This window comes from Xiphophorus hellerii, chromosome 17 (assembly GCF_003331165.1).
Source record: "Xiphophorus hellerii strain 12219 chromosome 17, Xiphophorus_hellerii-4.1, whole genome shotgun sequence".
Classification (NCBI taxonomy): domain Eukaryota; kingdom Metazoa; phylum Chordata; class Actinopteri; order Cyprinodontiformes; family Poeciliidae; genus Xiphophorus; species Xiphophorus hellerii.
Genome location: NC_045688.1, coordinates 5,025,333 through 5,043,061, shown reverse-complemented (window position 1 = coordinate 5,043,061; position 17,729 = coordinate 5,025,333). Strand labels below are relative to the sequence as shown.

At 37.1% G+C, this 17,729-nt stretch overlaps 1 protein-coding gene across 3 annotated transcripts in view; it reads left to right on the top strand.

Annotated features, from left to right (window-relative positions):
- The window catches only part of chchd3a (coiled-coil-helix-coiled-coil-helix domain containing 3a), a 67,626-nt gene that overhangs the window by 31,707 nt on the left and 18,190 nt on the right, over positions 1 to 17,729 (top strand). For all 3 annotated transcript variants that reach the window (XM_032589812.1, XM_032589811.1, XM_032589810.1), the window contains 2 exons: positions 6,307 to 6,390; positions 15,918 to 15,988. In XM_032589812.1, coding sequence (XP_032445703.1) covers positions 6,307 to 6,390; positions 15,918 to 15,988 — 155 coding nt within the window. The remainder of the gene's footprint in view (positions 1 to 6,306; positions 6,391 to 15,917; positions 15,989 to 17,729) is intronic.

Below are 17,729 nucleotides of genomic sequence, written 5' to 3'. Positions count from 1 at the left end.
TATGATGCTACTCGTGACAGGGGTGAATCAAGGCAGGGACGATGGTGGCAGAGAGGGGCATAAAAGAAAACAAGGTTATGGATGATGTGCAGTTTGTTAATGTGATGAGATTTGATTTGTGCTCTATTGATCACGACATCTCTCAAAATTATTTTCACCTATCATGATTTATAAGCATCTAGCAGGCACACATTGAAACCAAACTCCTTCATTTTATTACATTGGAGAATTTCTGTCATTGAACTGTGAAATGAAAAATGTAGCATGCGCAATGTTGCTTTTAGCCATTAACTTTCCCAAAGTGAAGTAGTGCAATGTTCCTTTTGTTTGTTTGAAATTCAATTTCTTGTAGATTAAAACATTAGAATAAGGATGCAACTTTAACTTTTTTATTACATTTTTGACTTTACAACCATAAGCTGGAAAATATTTTTCTGTGATTTTGTAAGATAGATGCAAAGTAGCACTTTCAAATGAGTTTGCAAATGAAATGCTGAAAAGTATATTAGCTTTCATCCCATTTTATTTTGACATTCCTAAATAAACTCTACCAATTTCTTTTGGAAGTTGCATATAAAGTAAATATACCACCATAAGAAGTTTGAGCTCAGTGTAAACACTGCTGTTTGAAGAAGACTTTAGAGATTGTGAATAAACAGCATCATGGAGACCAGCAGAAAGGTCAGAGATAAGGTTTTGAAGAAGTTTAAACCAGCAGTTCCTGAGCTTTGATAAACTCATGGAGAACTCTATCATCCATCATCTGAAACTAGAGTAAACCACAAACCTACCAAGACATGGTCAGTGGCCTAAACTGACAGGCAGGCTAGGAACAATTTAATCATAGAAGAATCCAGGAGTCCCATGTTAATAACGAAGCAGCTGCAGAGAGCTGCAGCTCAAGTGAGAGAATTTTTTGACAGGACATTTATTAGATGTGTTCTTCAGAGATGTGGCCTTTGTGGAAGAGTGGCAAGAAGAAACCCATTATTGAAAGTCAGCCCTGCGGTTTGCCACTAACTTTCAAGGTGATGGCAAACATGGAAGAAAGTGTTCTGGGAACAAGGTTTTCTCCGGTCAAATGAGACAATGTACTCTTTTGGCCAAAATGCAAAAGACAAGTAAAACAACATTTCACCAACCATGTCATTGCCACCGACACGGTGGTGACACTATCATATGCAGTGATTCAGGGATGAGGAAGCTGCATAATCCTTCGGAGTGGGACAGGGATTCATCTTCTGTCAGGATAATAACCATGAACATTCTACACAACCTACAATGGAATGCTCTGTTAAAATGCCCTAGTCAAATCCAATTGACAATATGCATTGAGCTTTTAAAATTTAAGTTGCTTTATGTTGGTCTGTCACATAAAAATAAAATAAAATGTTCAAGGGTTATGATTGCCTTTTGATACACGGTATATGTCCAAGTTGGTCAAGAAATGTTACCTTTATATGGTTCTGACATATTTTGTGTTAACTGAAAGTGAGCAAATGTATTGCAGCAGGGGTAATAAAGCCTCTTCTTTTAATATTTGTTTTTCCAAAGACACCCATTCATTGCCATACAAGTTAAACATATACACAACTGCATATTCAGACTTTTGTACTGCTGACAGGTAAAGATTATTTTTATTTCGGTCCTTCCACAGACTTTGAAAGGAAAAAAAAGCAAATGTCAGAGTACTTGAAACAACAAAGCAGGTGTGAAAGAAAATGGACTATAAGGGAGCAATTCAGTGAGAGAACAGCCGGTGGGTGGGCGGGAGGCAAGGGGAGGTGGGCTGACGCAGCAAAATCCACCTGTTCTCATCGCTCTCCCAGCCCTCCCCTCTTCAGCTCCTCCCTGCTTCTCCTCCTCCTTGTTCCCAGCCCTGCGTCCTGCTCAAACTGCGGCAGTCAGCTAATTAAAAACACAGTTGTCCTTAATTATTCAGCGGCTTGCTAATTGATATTCACAGAGGCGATCACCGAGCCTAAACGATTCGTTTAATCTGACCACCATGGTCTCACTTTCAGCCGCATGTCACTTCCAGCCATTTGTGTTACCGTACCCTAATCAGAGATGGGATAGAATAAAAATGTTTATTGCTTATTAACAATACTGTTTATTCCTGTGCTATAAAAAGAAATAAAAGTACTCTTGTAAAATTGTATGCATTCAATGGGATATTTTTCTTTCAGTGTCCAGGGTTGGTGCACTGAAAAATTAGGCAGAGTAAAGCTGAGTGAAAAGTGCTTGCCACAGAGCTCAGAAAACTTCAGGTGTTAATATTTTTCTTACCTCAAATGCACGAAAAAGTTACTAAACCTCGAACGTAAATATTTAAGAAGGCGAAGAATTTTTGCGCACAGTTCAAGAGCAGCTATTACAACGCAACTAAATAAAATGCAATTTTTTTCTGTCTGAGAATTATACACAAAAACTCAAAACTTTCCAGTAGATATTTCTGACATTAAAAAAAAATCTGACCAATATAGACGCCCGTCTTTTCAATAACTGTCATTCATGAAGTATGTCAGTTTCTCGATGTGTTAACAATCAGCTTTTTGTACCGCAGGCTAATGACTTTGGCTGAGCTTTAAGCAGAAGTCCTTTTGGCTATCTCTCAACAAATTATTTTTATGCCCTTTTTTCATAAATGCAAAATTTTTCCAGTGCTTCTCTAACACATTCCCCTACTTGTGCTGTTGATCTCTACACTGTGTTACCTTTTGGTTAGTTAGCCTCTTGGATTCTACTTACTTTTCTCTGTTGTCCTGCTAAGCACTTCGAATTGCTTTTTTAGGTTTTTTAGTTTTGGCATACGTTTTCCATTTTCAGATAGGCTGAATAGTTCTGCATATGGTCTACTAAGCTTTTAGTATCGTCTTATCAACTTGCCTCTTTCTTTCCCCCAACCCTACTAGAGGTCTCCTCCACTAGCGACCATTTCTTTTTTTTTTAAGGAGAACAAAAGGTGTATGGTCTGCGCTGAAGTCTGCCTCATTGTTTGGCCCTTAGTGTGATTAGATTATCTTCTAACCCTGCTGAATGGGATTAATCAGTGAGAAAAAAAAATCCCGACACCCGATGTGTGTGGGTCTGGGCCTGTGCGTCGTCAAAAAGGAGGGTCAGCCAGCCCGCCTGGAAACTGAACACATGCACTGGTCCATGTACATATAGACACTCCCATAGACTCTGACAAAAGGAAATTCAGAAAAAGAAATCCCTTGGTACACATTTCTGTCACAACCTCTCCTGTTTTAATGAGCCCTTTAGTCGCCCTTTCAGCACACATTTATCTCTCAGCCTGCTCTCTGTGAGCACAGCTGCTCAGGCTGCTGTGTGTGCACGTGATGATTTGTGTACTGCAGATTAGTGTCTGAGCTTTCTGTTTGCATCTCAGCATCTGCGTGCATGTTTTCTTTAGTGGTAAAATCAACACCTTTAGTCATCACTTACTACCGTAACATTGAGCTTGGACACACTCCCGACAATATAGCAACCCTTTGCCAATTCTACCTCCTTCCCCATCGCCCCTCTCTATCCCTTCAGGCCAAATTGAGCTGTTTGGGGAGACAGTTTTCTGGCACCTTTGCAGGGTAATCCAGACACTTGAAAACTTTTCCATTTTCTCCTAGAGGCAGTGATTGCAGGCTCAGAATCAATAACAGGTTCTTTCTAGTGCGGTAACTCCATAATTTTTAAGGTATACTTCAGGACACATTTACCCAGCACTATGATTGTGGTATGACTGTGTCTTGATTTCATTGTGCACAAAATAAACAACAACACTAGCTGCAAGGGGACACAATAGAGAGAAATGTTTGACCAGAGCAATAAAGCTAGGTTATGTCGGGTTGTTTTGAGGACACTTCGGAGACACCAGCACCCCGGTCCTGGTGTTGTTTTTTTGCCGAGTGTTGTCTTGAGTGTGATAAAGTGTTGCCCTGGAGTTAGTTTTATTCACTGTCTGGCACTATAATGAAGGTGTTTGCCTTTGCGACAGTGTTTTCTGTCTTCCAGGGCAAGCTTGGAGTATCCCCTTGACTTTGAAACTTCCCCCACTCATCTCATGTGAGGACAGCTCCTCTCTGGGACTCCTCATCACAATGCATGCCGCATACAGTTTCGCCTGCAGTGTGTTGAGTAGCTACACTCAGATGGTTATCAGCGTAGTGAAGATTGGATGGGCTAAGGCATTTTTTTATATATTGTATTTTTTTTATGTTGCTGTATTCCCAAGCTTCCTAGAGTGTTCAAACTCAGAACTTCAAGGCTACCCCTGTGTGACCACTTTCCTAATGTAAAAGTACTCTTTAGTAATCTTGTTTATAACTGTAAATAGCCATGCACTTTAGGACTAAACACACATTTTATGGTTGTAAACCACACATGTATTAAGGGTGCATGCACAGGTTTGTGTAGTTGCCAGTGATAGTGTAAACTTGAAGGATGAAGTATGATTACTGAAGCAGAACAGTGTGGCAGCCAGTCACTCCTGGCATTTGAATACTAAACCTTTTCCAAATGTCACTTTGAAGAAAAGAATAAATCAGTGTCTCCTTACTCTTATCTTCCAATGCTTGCCTTATTCAGGAATTTGAGCAGAAGGTGAGTTTTTTTTTCTTCTTTTAGATTTCTTTTCAGTTTGTTTGACTTGTTCTGTGTTGTTTTTTTTTTCTTTCTCACAGCTTTCATTTTTAGTCTGTTTGCAAATTTGTCTCTACAGCTTGGTTTAGCTAGGCCAGTGAGGTAATGATTTTTATTTTTCTTGTGTGGACTGGTAAATATGTTTTGATTAGTCTTTGGCCCTTGTGCACAGGCTGATGTTGTTTATTTTTCCTGTAAGAGGTGATCTATCAGGTCTTATCAGTGCTGTATGTCACAGAGAAAGTCAGTCGTACATTTAGTGAAGGTCACAGTAGAGGGGAGGACAGCAAAGATAGGTAGCCTCGGTAAACATATATGGCAGAACACAATACATGGTCGCTACAAAAAGTGATGCTATCTTCTTGTCCTGATATTTTACCTGAAGAGCACAAGAGCCTGCCAAGGCACAGTCAGGCTCTCGCGCTTTGATGCTTGTGTATGCATCTATGTCTACCTGCATGTTCCTGGGTGCAGGTACCACTACGTCTTAAAACATTTTAATATTATAGAAGAGTTTATTTATTTTAACAATTCATTTCTGAGTTCAATTTGTGCATTTCATTTAAAAACAAATACATTTCTGGATTGGAAAATTATTCTTTTCTGCCTAATGTAGACTTCTTATCTTAAATGTCATGTTTCCATCAACTTTAAATGGAAAATACTCATATTTAACAGAAATATAGCATTAAGAAAATTACTCTGTGTGTAATTTCTCTATGCATGTTTCTCTTAGACAATTGAATTCCTGAAATAATGTTATAATTTACTGAATATGACTGTCCTTTTGCTGCAGTTTTGTGCTATGTATTTAAGTAGGGCTCTTTTTTAAAGACTCGCTTAAATAATCATTTTTTAAAATTCTTGTTAGTAAATTGAAGGGTGAAGTACAAAGCTTTGCTGGTAGATGACGCCTAGTACATTAAACTTTGAACTCTTCAAACCACAGAGGACCCCCACCAGCATTTCACATGCCTCCCCAAATCATCCCTGATACCGAGTGTGGAAGTTTTACTCTGGACCTTAAGCAGAATGAATGAAGTGCCTCTCCACTCTTCCATCAGACACTGACATCTTGATTTCCAAATTCAATGCAAAATTTATCAAAAGACTACAAGAATGTGAGAGTTGTAGCCTGCGTCCTGGTTATGCATGTGTTACGTCTGTTCTTGAAATTCTGAATCCATCCAGGGTCCACGGCTTATGAATTTTCCCCGAACTCTTGAATAGTCTTTGCTTCACAATCCTGTCGAGGCAAAGATCACTTCTGTTGCTTCTGCACCTTTTCTCCACTCACATTCTCATAAACATGCTTGGATCCTGCATCATCTGAGTTATCAGCTTGTTTACACGTGACCTTTTGTGACTATTCCTTCTTATGGAGATTGTACATGACTGATTTAACTGTAAAGTTGGGTCTTCCCCATGATTGTGTTGTGTGACCATAACACTTCTGGGTTTCTTTTTGAATTTATCTATTGCAATATATAAACCTTTTAGTGGTGTTCTAATTCATTGAGATATTCTTGGACAGTGAAGTATGTTATGATACAAAAGGGTTTGATTTGGGAAGTATTTTTATTTATATGTACATATATAAAATGTGTATATTACTCCCATAATTTCCATAGAAACATTTATTTTCCTCCTGTCTGTGTTTTTTAGGCCAAGCAACTGGAGGTCAAGGAAGCAGATTTGAAGAAACAGGATGCTTTTTACAGAGAGCAGGTGGCTCGACTAGAAGAAAGGGTAAGGAGGAAAAAAAACTTACTTCCTACTGATTAATGTCTTTTAAATAGTTTGCGCAACATTCTATTTAACAAAAAGTTAAGTTTGTAAATTAGGTCATCTTTTCAATGTGGTGTCAAAGTTGATTAATTCAACTTGGTTGTGCAGTTGATTCGATGCACAACCTTGTGCATTGAATGATAAATTATTTCTGTGGAAAACTCGGCTCCCTTCACATTGTTTTTTTTTTCTTTTGTTCACTTTGATGTCCTCCTGGTTTAATATCACCCTTCCTCTGAGCATCTGTGTGTTTTTCCTGTTTCCTGTATTGCTGTTCCTTGCATCAACTTTTTCACTGCTGGTTTTTTTTTTTTGCTTGAAGGACAAGAGGTTAAGTCTTAATCTCGATATGTATCCTCATGTCTCTAACAAGTAATGCTACCCTGAGTTTCTCTGACATACTGGAGTCCCATGGACTAGGACAAGGGTCAGCTGCAATGCTTACCACACTTCAAATGACAGCACCACACTGGTCCCTGTGAGAGATTCCTGCAAGGCAGGGGACCAGGGTCAAATGCCCTGTTGAAATGTGCTTAGAAAGGATGCCTTCATGCAGCTCTCAAATCACAAGTGTCTAGTAAGACTATAATGCCCTTGTTAATGTGCTTAAAATTATACACTCCTGCTGGGAATGGGTTTTCTCCCCTTTGGAGGGTGCAAAAAGTCAAACGCTCCCCATAGTGGAAGCCAGATGGAAATTATATGCTGTCGCAAAGTCATTGTGGAGGAGAACCATTCGCACTCTGCTATTATTGGAATATATTATGAATTTCAGTGCAGACAAGTTAAAGTAAGACTCTAAAGATAATAAGACTTTTCTCTATGCAATCGAATGCATCAATTAAGCTTAATTTCGTATAGTATGGATGGGTTGTTTCTCATTACTTGCAGGGTATTCTGCTATCAGTGATCATATAAATTCTCTTTTCATCTCTTTAGATTACATCAGGTTATCACTCAGCCCAAAAGTCTGACGAAAATTTGATTCAAGCCAGTTTCATTTTGACTTGTCAGTGATTCATCCATAAATCCTAGCTTGACTCTTTTCCCCTACACTTATTGGGTTATTACATCACTTGGCGTACTGTTTCGCATACAGGAGCTCATTTGGTGTGGATAGTAAAAGTGATGAGTCCCAAAGAGCGTGGACATTATCGACTTTAAGCGCCGGCCATCCATCAGCCATGTTGGGCTCTGGTCAATATCCCTTAGATCAAAGTGTCAACAAAACACCTTCACACCTCAAAGAGAAACACAAGATTGAAAGAGAGAGAGGTGACGAGAGAGAAACAGACAGAGAGGAATAGATAGACAAAATGGGCAGGCTTCAGGGAAAACAGAGAAATGGTGGGTTTTAACTCAGGCAATGACATGATAGAAAAAGTAACTGGAACCAAAAACATTCTTCCTGAAAATGCACACCTAAACATTATGATAAAGTGGCATTTGTGAGAAAATATGGGATGGGGAAAAAACAAAGAAAACAAAAAAGACAGAAGAGCTTTGAAAAGATTAAATGTCACAAATAATAGAGAACAAGACAGCTTAGAGAAAAGATTGAAAAGCCGCCTGTTGCTGTGTTAAAAATAAGGCTAGATCTGAAACGGGAAGAGGGAAGCACATAAAGGATCATCGAGAAATCTCACGTCATTAATTTATTTATGAAGAAAAAAATACATTAATTTATTTCAAAAACCCAGGTTAGCCATACAAATCTGCACTGAAAACAATAAGATATATTTGTCATTGCATAAAGGGAACCCTAGTCATCAGGTTAGGATTAGATCATCCTCTGTGTAATTCCAGAGATCCATATGGGGGGATTTTATTTGGACACTTTTGATGATGATTTTTTTCTTTTCTGTCTTCATTCCCCCATGCTTTCCATCTAATGTAGGTTAAAATCACTGCTGTCTCCCATTTCAGTGTTCGAACTGTAATCCCTCTAAGTGATGATATGCATGAACATATGAGAGAACATCCATAACGATAGGCATTAACTCAGAAAAGACACAATCTTGTGCATATTATTTCTGAACCAGCATGTAGGTATTGAAGTAGCTGCAGCGTAAAGCGGCGCGTACAACGTACTTATCCAGGTCAAACTGTTTGTTTGTAATGTGCGCTGATTCATCACAGCAATTAAACCACTGACTCCTTCGTAGTTTATATGTAGCATGTAATCATTTTACGTAAAGCGTAGATGATGGTTAGTTTGCAGAGAGTGCCCTTACAGAAAATGCAAGAGATTTCCAGAAATGTGATATGTGAAGTCTGCATTACACTGTTCCGTAGTGGACCTGGATGTAATTATTACATATTTTATTGTGCTACATAGTGTAGCAACAAGTGCTCACACATGATATAAACTTATAAGTGAGGAATTTCTGTGGTAATTTATTTTTTTAACCATCTCAAATGCAGCATTTCTGAATCAAACTGGACATACCATCATGCTTATAGCTAAGGTCCTTTGATGCCGATGATTGATCAATAGTTTTGATGCAGGCTAGTGGAGACAAATTGCTAACCAGCCCTAACCCAAGCATGCGACCTGGCTATTCAGGATGTAAATAGACAAGCCAAACAATGACCGTTTAACCAGACATTACAATCCGTTGAGGGTAATCAGATCAGTAATCTGCTTTACATGCAAATGTGTAAGAGTGGGCTGTCAGTCAACAATACATCAACAGGTCAGCTGACCTTTCTTTAACATCACAGACACATTCAGCTATTCTAAGTTTTTACTTATCAAGGCTCATCTGAAATTCTTCTGAGTCACGTTTCAATGCGGTTGCATTAAAACGTGAGCCTAAAATAACTATTTTAGGCTTCTAAATTTGTACCTCAGCAAAGGCAATTTAAGAGACGAAATGAAAATAAATGATGTGGGATTTCACAATTTCTCCGTGTGTTCACAGAGAGACCCATAAAGCAGCAGCAGACTGAAACAGTTGACAGTTCACTGGCACACCTTTTTGTTTCTGCTCGTTACCTTGTTCAAAATGACTGGACATTTAGAGGAATACAGGGATGTGCTTATTATGGAAATATCAGCTCCAAAAAAATAAAAAATAAAAAAACTACTTCCAGAGAGAATCACTTGCATAGCATCTTGATTTGATTAGTAAATTCCTGATGAGAGAGAGAAGGTGATTGTTTTATTTAGGAGAATTCATACGATCAAAAATGAAAATCCTAATCTTTGGATTATTTCAGGTAGCTAGTTATTTGTTTTTGTTTAATTTTTTTAAGTGTGAGATTTCCTGGTAGATTACATAAACGAGGTCTAAGTGTTGATTGATCCCTTAATCAATAAATTGGATACTCCAGACAAGTTAAATAAACTTTAAATATAGTTTAAGAATGTTTTTTGTTCCATCTATACCAAGATAAAATAAAAAAATTGCCACAAAAGCCATTTTATCTTCTCAGACCTAATGTGTTTGCATTTATGCTCATGAAGACATTTTGTGATTTTTAACTTACATCATAATTTGTCACAAAATGTCAAATTGTTTGTTTTTATATTTTATCATTTTTAGGATAGTAATATAAAATCTAGCGCTGCGTAACATGAACCAAAATCTGATTTTAGTAATAGATTAGGATGTTTATTCAAGTCTAATAAGGAAATATTTATAAAACAAAAAAGAGAAAAAAACTCTCAAGTTGAAGCAGGGAAGCTGGTGGACTGCAAACACAGCTGTAGTTTTCGTAGCCAATCACTGCCCTGTAGTTCTCAAAACATAATACTTCTCACTTCCAAAGCTGTTCCTTTTCCACTTAGATTGGACTAATTTAATTTTCCTCACAGTGCACTGCTAGCCGAATATTATCTCCCATCACTGTTTGTGCCCTCCGTCTGTTCTGGGCCGCTCCCAAATACCTCAGGATTCCCCCCAGCATCGTGCGCACTAGCAAAAAAGAGGCAAAGTGACCAAAAGAGAGCAAGAAGGAGCGAGATAGAATGTAAGTCTGATATATATTACATGTCTCTTCCAATCCAACATGGCCATTCATCAGAGGGGCTTCCAGTGACAGGCCATCACCAGGCTCCCAGACAGCTCAGCCTGCTGCCTCCACTGCTACTGTTCATTGGGGCCACGGCTACCAAATAGCCCCTGAAAACAATATCTATATATTTATTAAATTTTCACTCAATACCTGCCTCGCTGTAAAACAATCTCATATTTAACAATCAACTTGCCAATGTTTTTTGGGGGTTTTTTCCCCACCAGATCGTTTAAAGCCCTCCCTCAACATCCATCTCTGTATCACACCCCTTTTCTTTTAGCTTTTTTCTTCTTGTGCTCTAGTGTTTGGGTTTTTTCTTCTGAATGCCTCAATTTCATCTTTCTTTTCTTTCAGAAAATAATTTTCTTCTCCTCCTGTCTATCTTTTTTCCTTGTATATCGATGGAATTGGATTTTTTTTTTTTTTGCTCCTGTCCTATGGAGGACAATCACAGCAGCAATTGCCATCTCATAGCAAAGCTCCACAGTTCTATGAAAGGAAGAAATACTGGAGAGAGAGCATTAAAAAGCAGTGATGGCATCTGTCTCTATCTCTGTCTCATGGTACAGCCATCTCTTACTCTGCCTATCTTCATTCCTTTCCTTTTTTTCAGTTCTCTTTTCCTCAGTTTGTTTTTCCTAAAACATTTACTTAAAATATCTGTTTTTCTCCAATAGGCATATTTGAGACAGAGAAGCTATGATTCCAAAGCAATTTTTTCTCTCACTATGAAACTACCCCATGTTAATAATATTCTTCGGCCTCAAAACTAGAGCCAGAGCTTTGTGAAGTGACTTTTTTTTATGGTATTAAGTTATTTTTTTTCCTGCTGTTTGCTGGTTTAGTTATATATTGGTATTTACGTGGACTTGTCTATAGAGGCAGTTATCGTCCTTCAACTGCTACAGTCGTTTACATTCTTAAGAGCTCTGGGACAATCTAACTTGAAGTGACTTTTTGAAAAATCTCAGAAAACAAATGCAAATAGGCCACTATTCACTATTTGGCTTGTAGGAAATAAATGCTAGGCTTCACAGCATCTGCATAGTCAGAACCAGGGGTCTCAAACATCAGTCTTCAAGAGCTTCTTTTCTGATCTTTTAGATATTTATTTGCTTCAGCAGAGCTAAATCAAATATTTACGTCAGTGGTGGCTTTCTGTAGAACCTGACTTCATGCCGAGGATGTAGTTCGGACATTTTATTCCAATGAAAAGAACTGTTTCACTAATTAAACTGATGACACACGGTTGAGCTTCAGTTCACGAAGAGTGACTTTAAAAGTTTAATGTGACTTCAGAGATATTGCTGATCAAATCTTGCCCTAGACTGAATGATTCGAGTATAATTTGTCATTTAAAGTGTTTCGTAAATGAAAGTGTGTAATGAAAATGCTTAAAATGTGTAAACCAACCTCTTTGTTTTCTATTTAAGCAAGCTGCAGTAATTTACACAGCTGCTGCTGTTTTAAACTTAATGTTGATCATTGTGGGGCTTCATCCTATGCAAGGCCTTGCTACTTAGCAGCAGTTAAGAGGGAGAACCAATCACTTTATGCAATTATGCGCTTTATTCGTTAAAGGTCGGAAGGATTTTCTTTAAACTGAGTCTGTATTTAAGTGCTGCTTGTATCTTTTCCATATCATTGCAGTACATTAGCAGTAATGACTTAATGTGTGTTTGACACCTGTCTCACTAGTATTCTGCTTTGCTTTGGAATGAACAAAAAACCTCCCAGAAAGCAAGTGAAAACAGATGGAAACCTTTTACATCGTGTAATAAATTCAGCCTCATTCCTATTGCTATTTAAAATCTTTAATCCAATGGCAAGGTATAGTTGGACATCACTGACCAGAACACTTTTAGTGAACAGCGAGGTTGTGTTTGCAGCTGCAAAAACCCTGATTAAGAAAGGTTGGCACAATTTTAACCAGATGCTTCAGTGTGTGTCTTGTCTGAACTAATAAAAGGTCAGGGTTTTTCTTGAAATCAGTTGGGAATAAAAGCAGGATATCACAATTTAAGTCCACTCCGTAATCAGACAAATTATACTCTTCTCTACTGTTGAGTGAGTTACTGTTTAGCCACCAGTGTGCAGGTACACCATTTAGTTTGTGTCTACACCTGTTTCTGTTTTGTCTTTATGTTTTATTTTATTTATTTTTTTAATGTTTTGTTCAAGAAAACAAGTGCATATTTGTGTGTGTGTTTGCAACTGCATAAAAAAAATGCCTTGCAATCACTGACACACACAACCTTTTGTCCTCTCAGGTGGATTAGTGCGCTGATTAGTGCCAGCTCTGCCATTTAGGCAGGTGTTATTACGTTATATTTAGTATTCCAGACACAGACCCAAACTCAGCTCAGGCTTTCTCTCCTTTTCCTTCCAGTGATTTAATCTCAGCACACAGGAGAGGACTTATTCTGGCCTCTTTAGCATCCCTTAAAAAATCCCTGTTTAGTCTCTTGTTTTTACCTTGTTTTTAAAAAAATGTTTCTGGAACTGCATATTTTGTGGCAATTTCCTCAGCAGCACACCATTTAAATATCAACATGTTTTATTGCGTGCCTCAAAAACACATTGTAATTTTTTTGTAGCATATTTCCTCTGAAATATGCACATTTATGATGATTACACATTTCATGCAAGTTGAAATTTGTTGTATTGTATACTTTAGAGGTCAAATTTGACCTTTAAAGTAGTTTTGAGACTCAGCACATCGTGCCCCGGTAAAGTACATTCAGTAAACTGCGGTTCATTTATAATAGTGTCCATTCAAATAAAGAGGACTCCAATTGGTATCAGACCTTTTGTCAGTGTCATGTCCCATCCTCTTTTACCGCTACAGCACATGGCTATTGATCTTTTCAGCAGTGCACTTCATTCTTATTGATCCTCACTGAACTATGATGAATGTCTCTCCTGCTTGAAGGTGAAGTTAACGCAGATGAAACCAAGAAGCTTGAATGTGAAAATGCGTCACATTGCAAGTTTGTAAAGTATGCAGAAGCGTTTCAATGTTGGATGTGAAGTAAACATGTTAGAAGATTGCTGACATTTCTGATTAGTGCAAACAATTGCATTTTGAAAAAATAAGAAAGTTATTCTTTTTTACTCCTTTTGAAGGGCATTTTTTTTAACTAGCTGCATCCTTACACATTTCTGTATAATTTGTAACAGTTTCATAACAAGTACTTCTAAATCCATAAATATTTCACATATCAAGCAGTGTTAAATTACAGATGAAGCTTTCTGAATCAATCTTTTTGCTGCAGTCGTTTTCATTATTGCAGATGCTTCATAATAATTTCATATATCGACAAAAAGTTCATTTATTTCAGTTATTCAATCCAAACAGCGAAACAAATTAAATAGTGTAATAAATGCCATTAGCTTGCAGATAATTAAAAACTCCAAGTCGAGTTTCACAGAAAATTAGGGCGGTACAAAGACCAAAAACAGATACAGAGATGTTATGTTATATATCTCATGAACTTGTAATCAGGCTTTGTTTCACAATGCTTTAAAGTCTGTAGTATGCTTATTGCTCTTTTTTCTTTTTTTTTTTCCGAAACATTTTCCTTTCACTGAACTTTCCATTAGTGTGCTTGATGTGTTACTCAGTGAACAGCTGGTTTCGTTAGCAGTTATCTTTTATGCTTTATTATGGAGGATTTCAATGACTGTATGCTGGGCAGGTGTCAAGTCAACTGTTTGCCCCACTGTCTTCTCCAGGATTGGTCAGGACAGGACGCATTTCTGCCATTAATATACTGAATTTAAGATTTTCATTAGTCGTAAGCCACAATCATCAAAATGAACAAAGGATTGAACTATACCTCTATGGAGTTTCACTTTTTATTTGAATTAATAAAATAAGTAAAGTTTTGCAATGACAACATTTGATATACATACTCTGCACATATTCATGCTAAAAATACTTAGTCAAGGTCCTTTTGGCATGTTCATTTACTGAAGCCAGTGCTGTTAAGTGAATACATGTAGGATGTTTATGTCCAGAACAAAGTGCACAATTCAAAGTTTTCTTGAGCAACTTTAACAAGTGACACCAAAGCAAAGCACCGAGGAATTCCAGCTATCATTAAGTTCTGCTATTTATCACTGTTAAGGTTTTTGGTAACACTTTAGTTGACACCGTCATAAACATGACATAACACCTGTCAGGATCATAATGGAGTCTTTGTGAATGTTTATGACTGTTGCCATGAATTGTAATTCAGTAAAAAAATGAGACTTTAAATGCAAAGTTGCATTAAAATGTGCATTGAAAGTTCACTTAAAGTGTCAACTTCTCTTGTTTCTTGAAGGCAGAAGAAACTAAGGAAGTAGTCCATTACCTTTTGATTAACGATTTAGGACACATTGAGATGTGTCCTTAATGCTTCTCTCAAGTATTAAGTGAACGTGTGTAATAATGCAATATAGTAATTTATTTGAGTTGTTAGAATCATTGAAATTAGTTATGATGTTAATTTTTAATGTCAATCATTTGAGTTGTTGCTGCTGCTGTTGTATTTTTGTTGTTCCTGTGATATCAGTTTGGTCTAACCTGCTTGTTTTTAAATAATATTTAAATACTGGCATTAACATGAGATTCTGGCATTTATCTAAATATGACTTCCTGGGATTCCTGTGTACATTTACCTCACTTATCAAAGAATAATGGATTAGACAAGTCATTTATTTTTACAGCTAATAGTCTTGTCCAAAATTTTCCATGGTAGACTAGATTTTAACCTACTCACCAACAACAAACTAAATGAAAGAAGTAAATGCTTTACATTTGAGGACTCACCATTTCATGAATGTATTGTGCCCTTTCCAACAAAGGAGTATTTGAAATGCTAGGCATTCCCCGACACCTTTGAAAATTTAAACCACTCTAAATCAAGCTATCTCTCATACTTTACAACCTCTCATGATGTGATTATAAATGTGCATAACAGCCTCTGGAGAGTGGCAAGAAGAATCTTCCTGGGGTTATAAAAATGCTCCAGAAGAGAGTGTATATGGCTGTGTTTGAGGAGGTAATTTAGGTGGAGTGGGCTCATTTGCTACGGGTCACCAGGGGATTCTGACCACTCGTCTGTACATTGTTGACTAGCGACCTTTTGGCCTTGAAGGACTGCTCTCTGTTATTACAGCAGTCTTTTGTGAGAAGATAAGCACAAGTTCCTATGTTTCACACTTTCTCACCGTAGTAGAAGAGGTCTGATGGTTTTTGCCTTTGCGAGCTTCATACCTGCGAGACATGTGTTGTGAAAACTTTACAAACATTAAATTTTAATGAGGTTTGAGAGACGAGACAGAACAGAGTTGAGCTAAGCAGAGCACTGTGTCATACATGAAGTACATGTTTCATCTGAAGAATTGTTGCTGGTTTTAGCTTTATGTAGTTATGCTGCTATTATCAAGCATTCATGAGTTTCTTCCTTCTCTGTCTACAGAGTGAGCAGTTCTACAAGGTCACCAAAGAGAACTATAAAAAAGCTGTCGACCAAGTAAATGCCAAATTCAAGTAAGTATGCTCATTGTTCGTTTCCAAAACTAATGACATAAACACTGTCACGAAAAATAACAAAAATGAAAAAAAAATGTGACCACTCTTCTATATAAAACTTTTTTGTATTAACTTTTCAACACAGCTTTTCTCTAAGCTGCGAGGACCTGAACATGACACTGATAACTACAAAGCAGTAGAAAGCTTTAAGAAAGATATCAGGCTCCCCGCTTCTGATTTCCGCTTACTGAAAAGTAATTAACAAATGTCAAAGAAGTCAAAACAAGATCTTAATGATGCAGAAAACTTTTTCTTATTTTTCTCTTTGAGTTGATTTGGAAATATCATCACTATGCTCATCTCATATGCCATTCAAATTGAGCTCCTGCAACTTTAGGAATTACTCCAAAATAAAAGGGACGCTGATCAACATGAGTATTTTAATTTCAAAATCGTTGAAATGTCTTCTTCATATTTCTATTTAGGATTCAAACTTCTGCATTCAAAACTGAAAACCTCTTTTCCGTCTTGCAGGGGTTGCATTCATGTTGTGATCACATGTCTGTACTCCAAAACGATGCATTCACTGAATGTCGTCTGTCTTTATGGGCAGATGAATAGATTGAATTAAATCATGCCAGCCTCATTCCAACCGCAGCACATTTGACCCCAAACCGCGTTAGTGTCATCTGTTAGCTGATGTTAATCATGTGGTTCACTGATAATTCTGAAGAGACATAGACCAATGATAATACTGAAACTCATGCCTGTTTTTGTCACTGACAGAGGGGTATCATTTATTGTGTATCTTTCTGGTTAACAAAAGTAATCTCAAACATAACTGTATGTACTAATTGTGCATTCCTATTGTCTAAGTTTTGGGTTATTTTAGTCAAAGTATTAGCATTTTTAATAGTTTTTATCTGGTCTGTCTGTCTATTTCCATTTCTTTGACCACAGTCAAAGAAATGGACTGTCAATCTATTCACTCGTCCCTCCCTTTGTCCACATCCACCATCCATACAAGAACTGTTGTAATTATATTTTTTATAAATGGTTTAAATGTACCATAAACACTTGAAATTTCACAGGTCTGCCTGTGAAGTCAATCAGCTGGTCCAGAACGCTGCTGCTCGCATTCTCACTAAAACTATGAATATAGTTTTAGTGAGAATGTCTATTTAAAGTCTATTTAAAAGGCATTTTAAATAGACTTTAATAAATCACTGAAAAGCTAAGCACCAACATGCAATAAATATTTGTTGTCACTGTATTAACCTTCCAGACTACTCCAGGTTTTATGACCACTCAGTTTTTATGCTTCACTAATCTGGAACAAGCTTCAATAAAAATGCTAAACTGCTGAAACACTTAGTTCCTTTAAATCAAGGCAAAAATAAATACATAGATAAATACCTTTGAATAATAACTGGAATCTAGATTGAAACTTTTAAGTACTTCTCTTTATCTTCCCACTGCAGAGTAATGTTTTTTGTGAGTTTATTGCGTTATGTTTTTAAACATGTTAAACCCTTCTTGTTGCTGAAATGTGCTTTACAAATAAACTTGGCTTGAAAGCTGAAAAGAATGAAATTTCAACTTGGAAAAAATGAGTAGAAACTCTTCAAGGACAGATATGGAAAGGAGAATAAGCAAACCAGATACTTTATTAAATTGCTTAATATTTTGTGTGTAGGTGATCCTTACCCTATTGATCGTCGTGTTTTACTAATAGATGCAAACTTGTGCCGCACCTTGC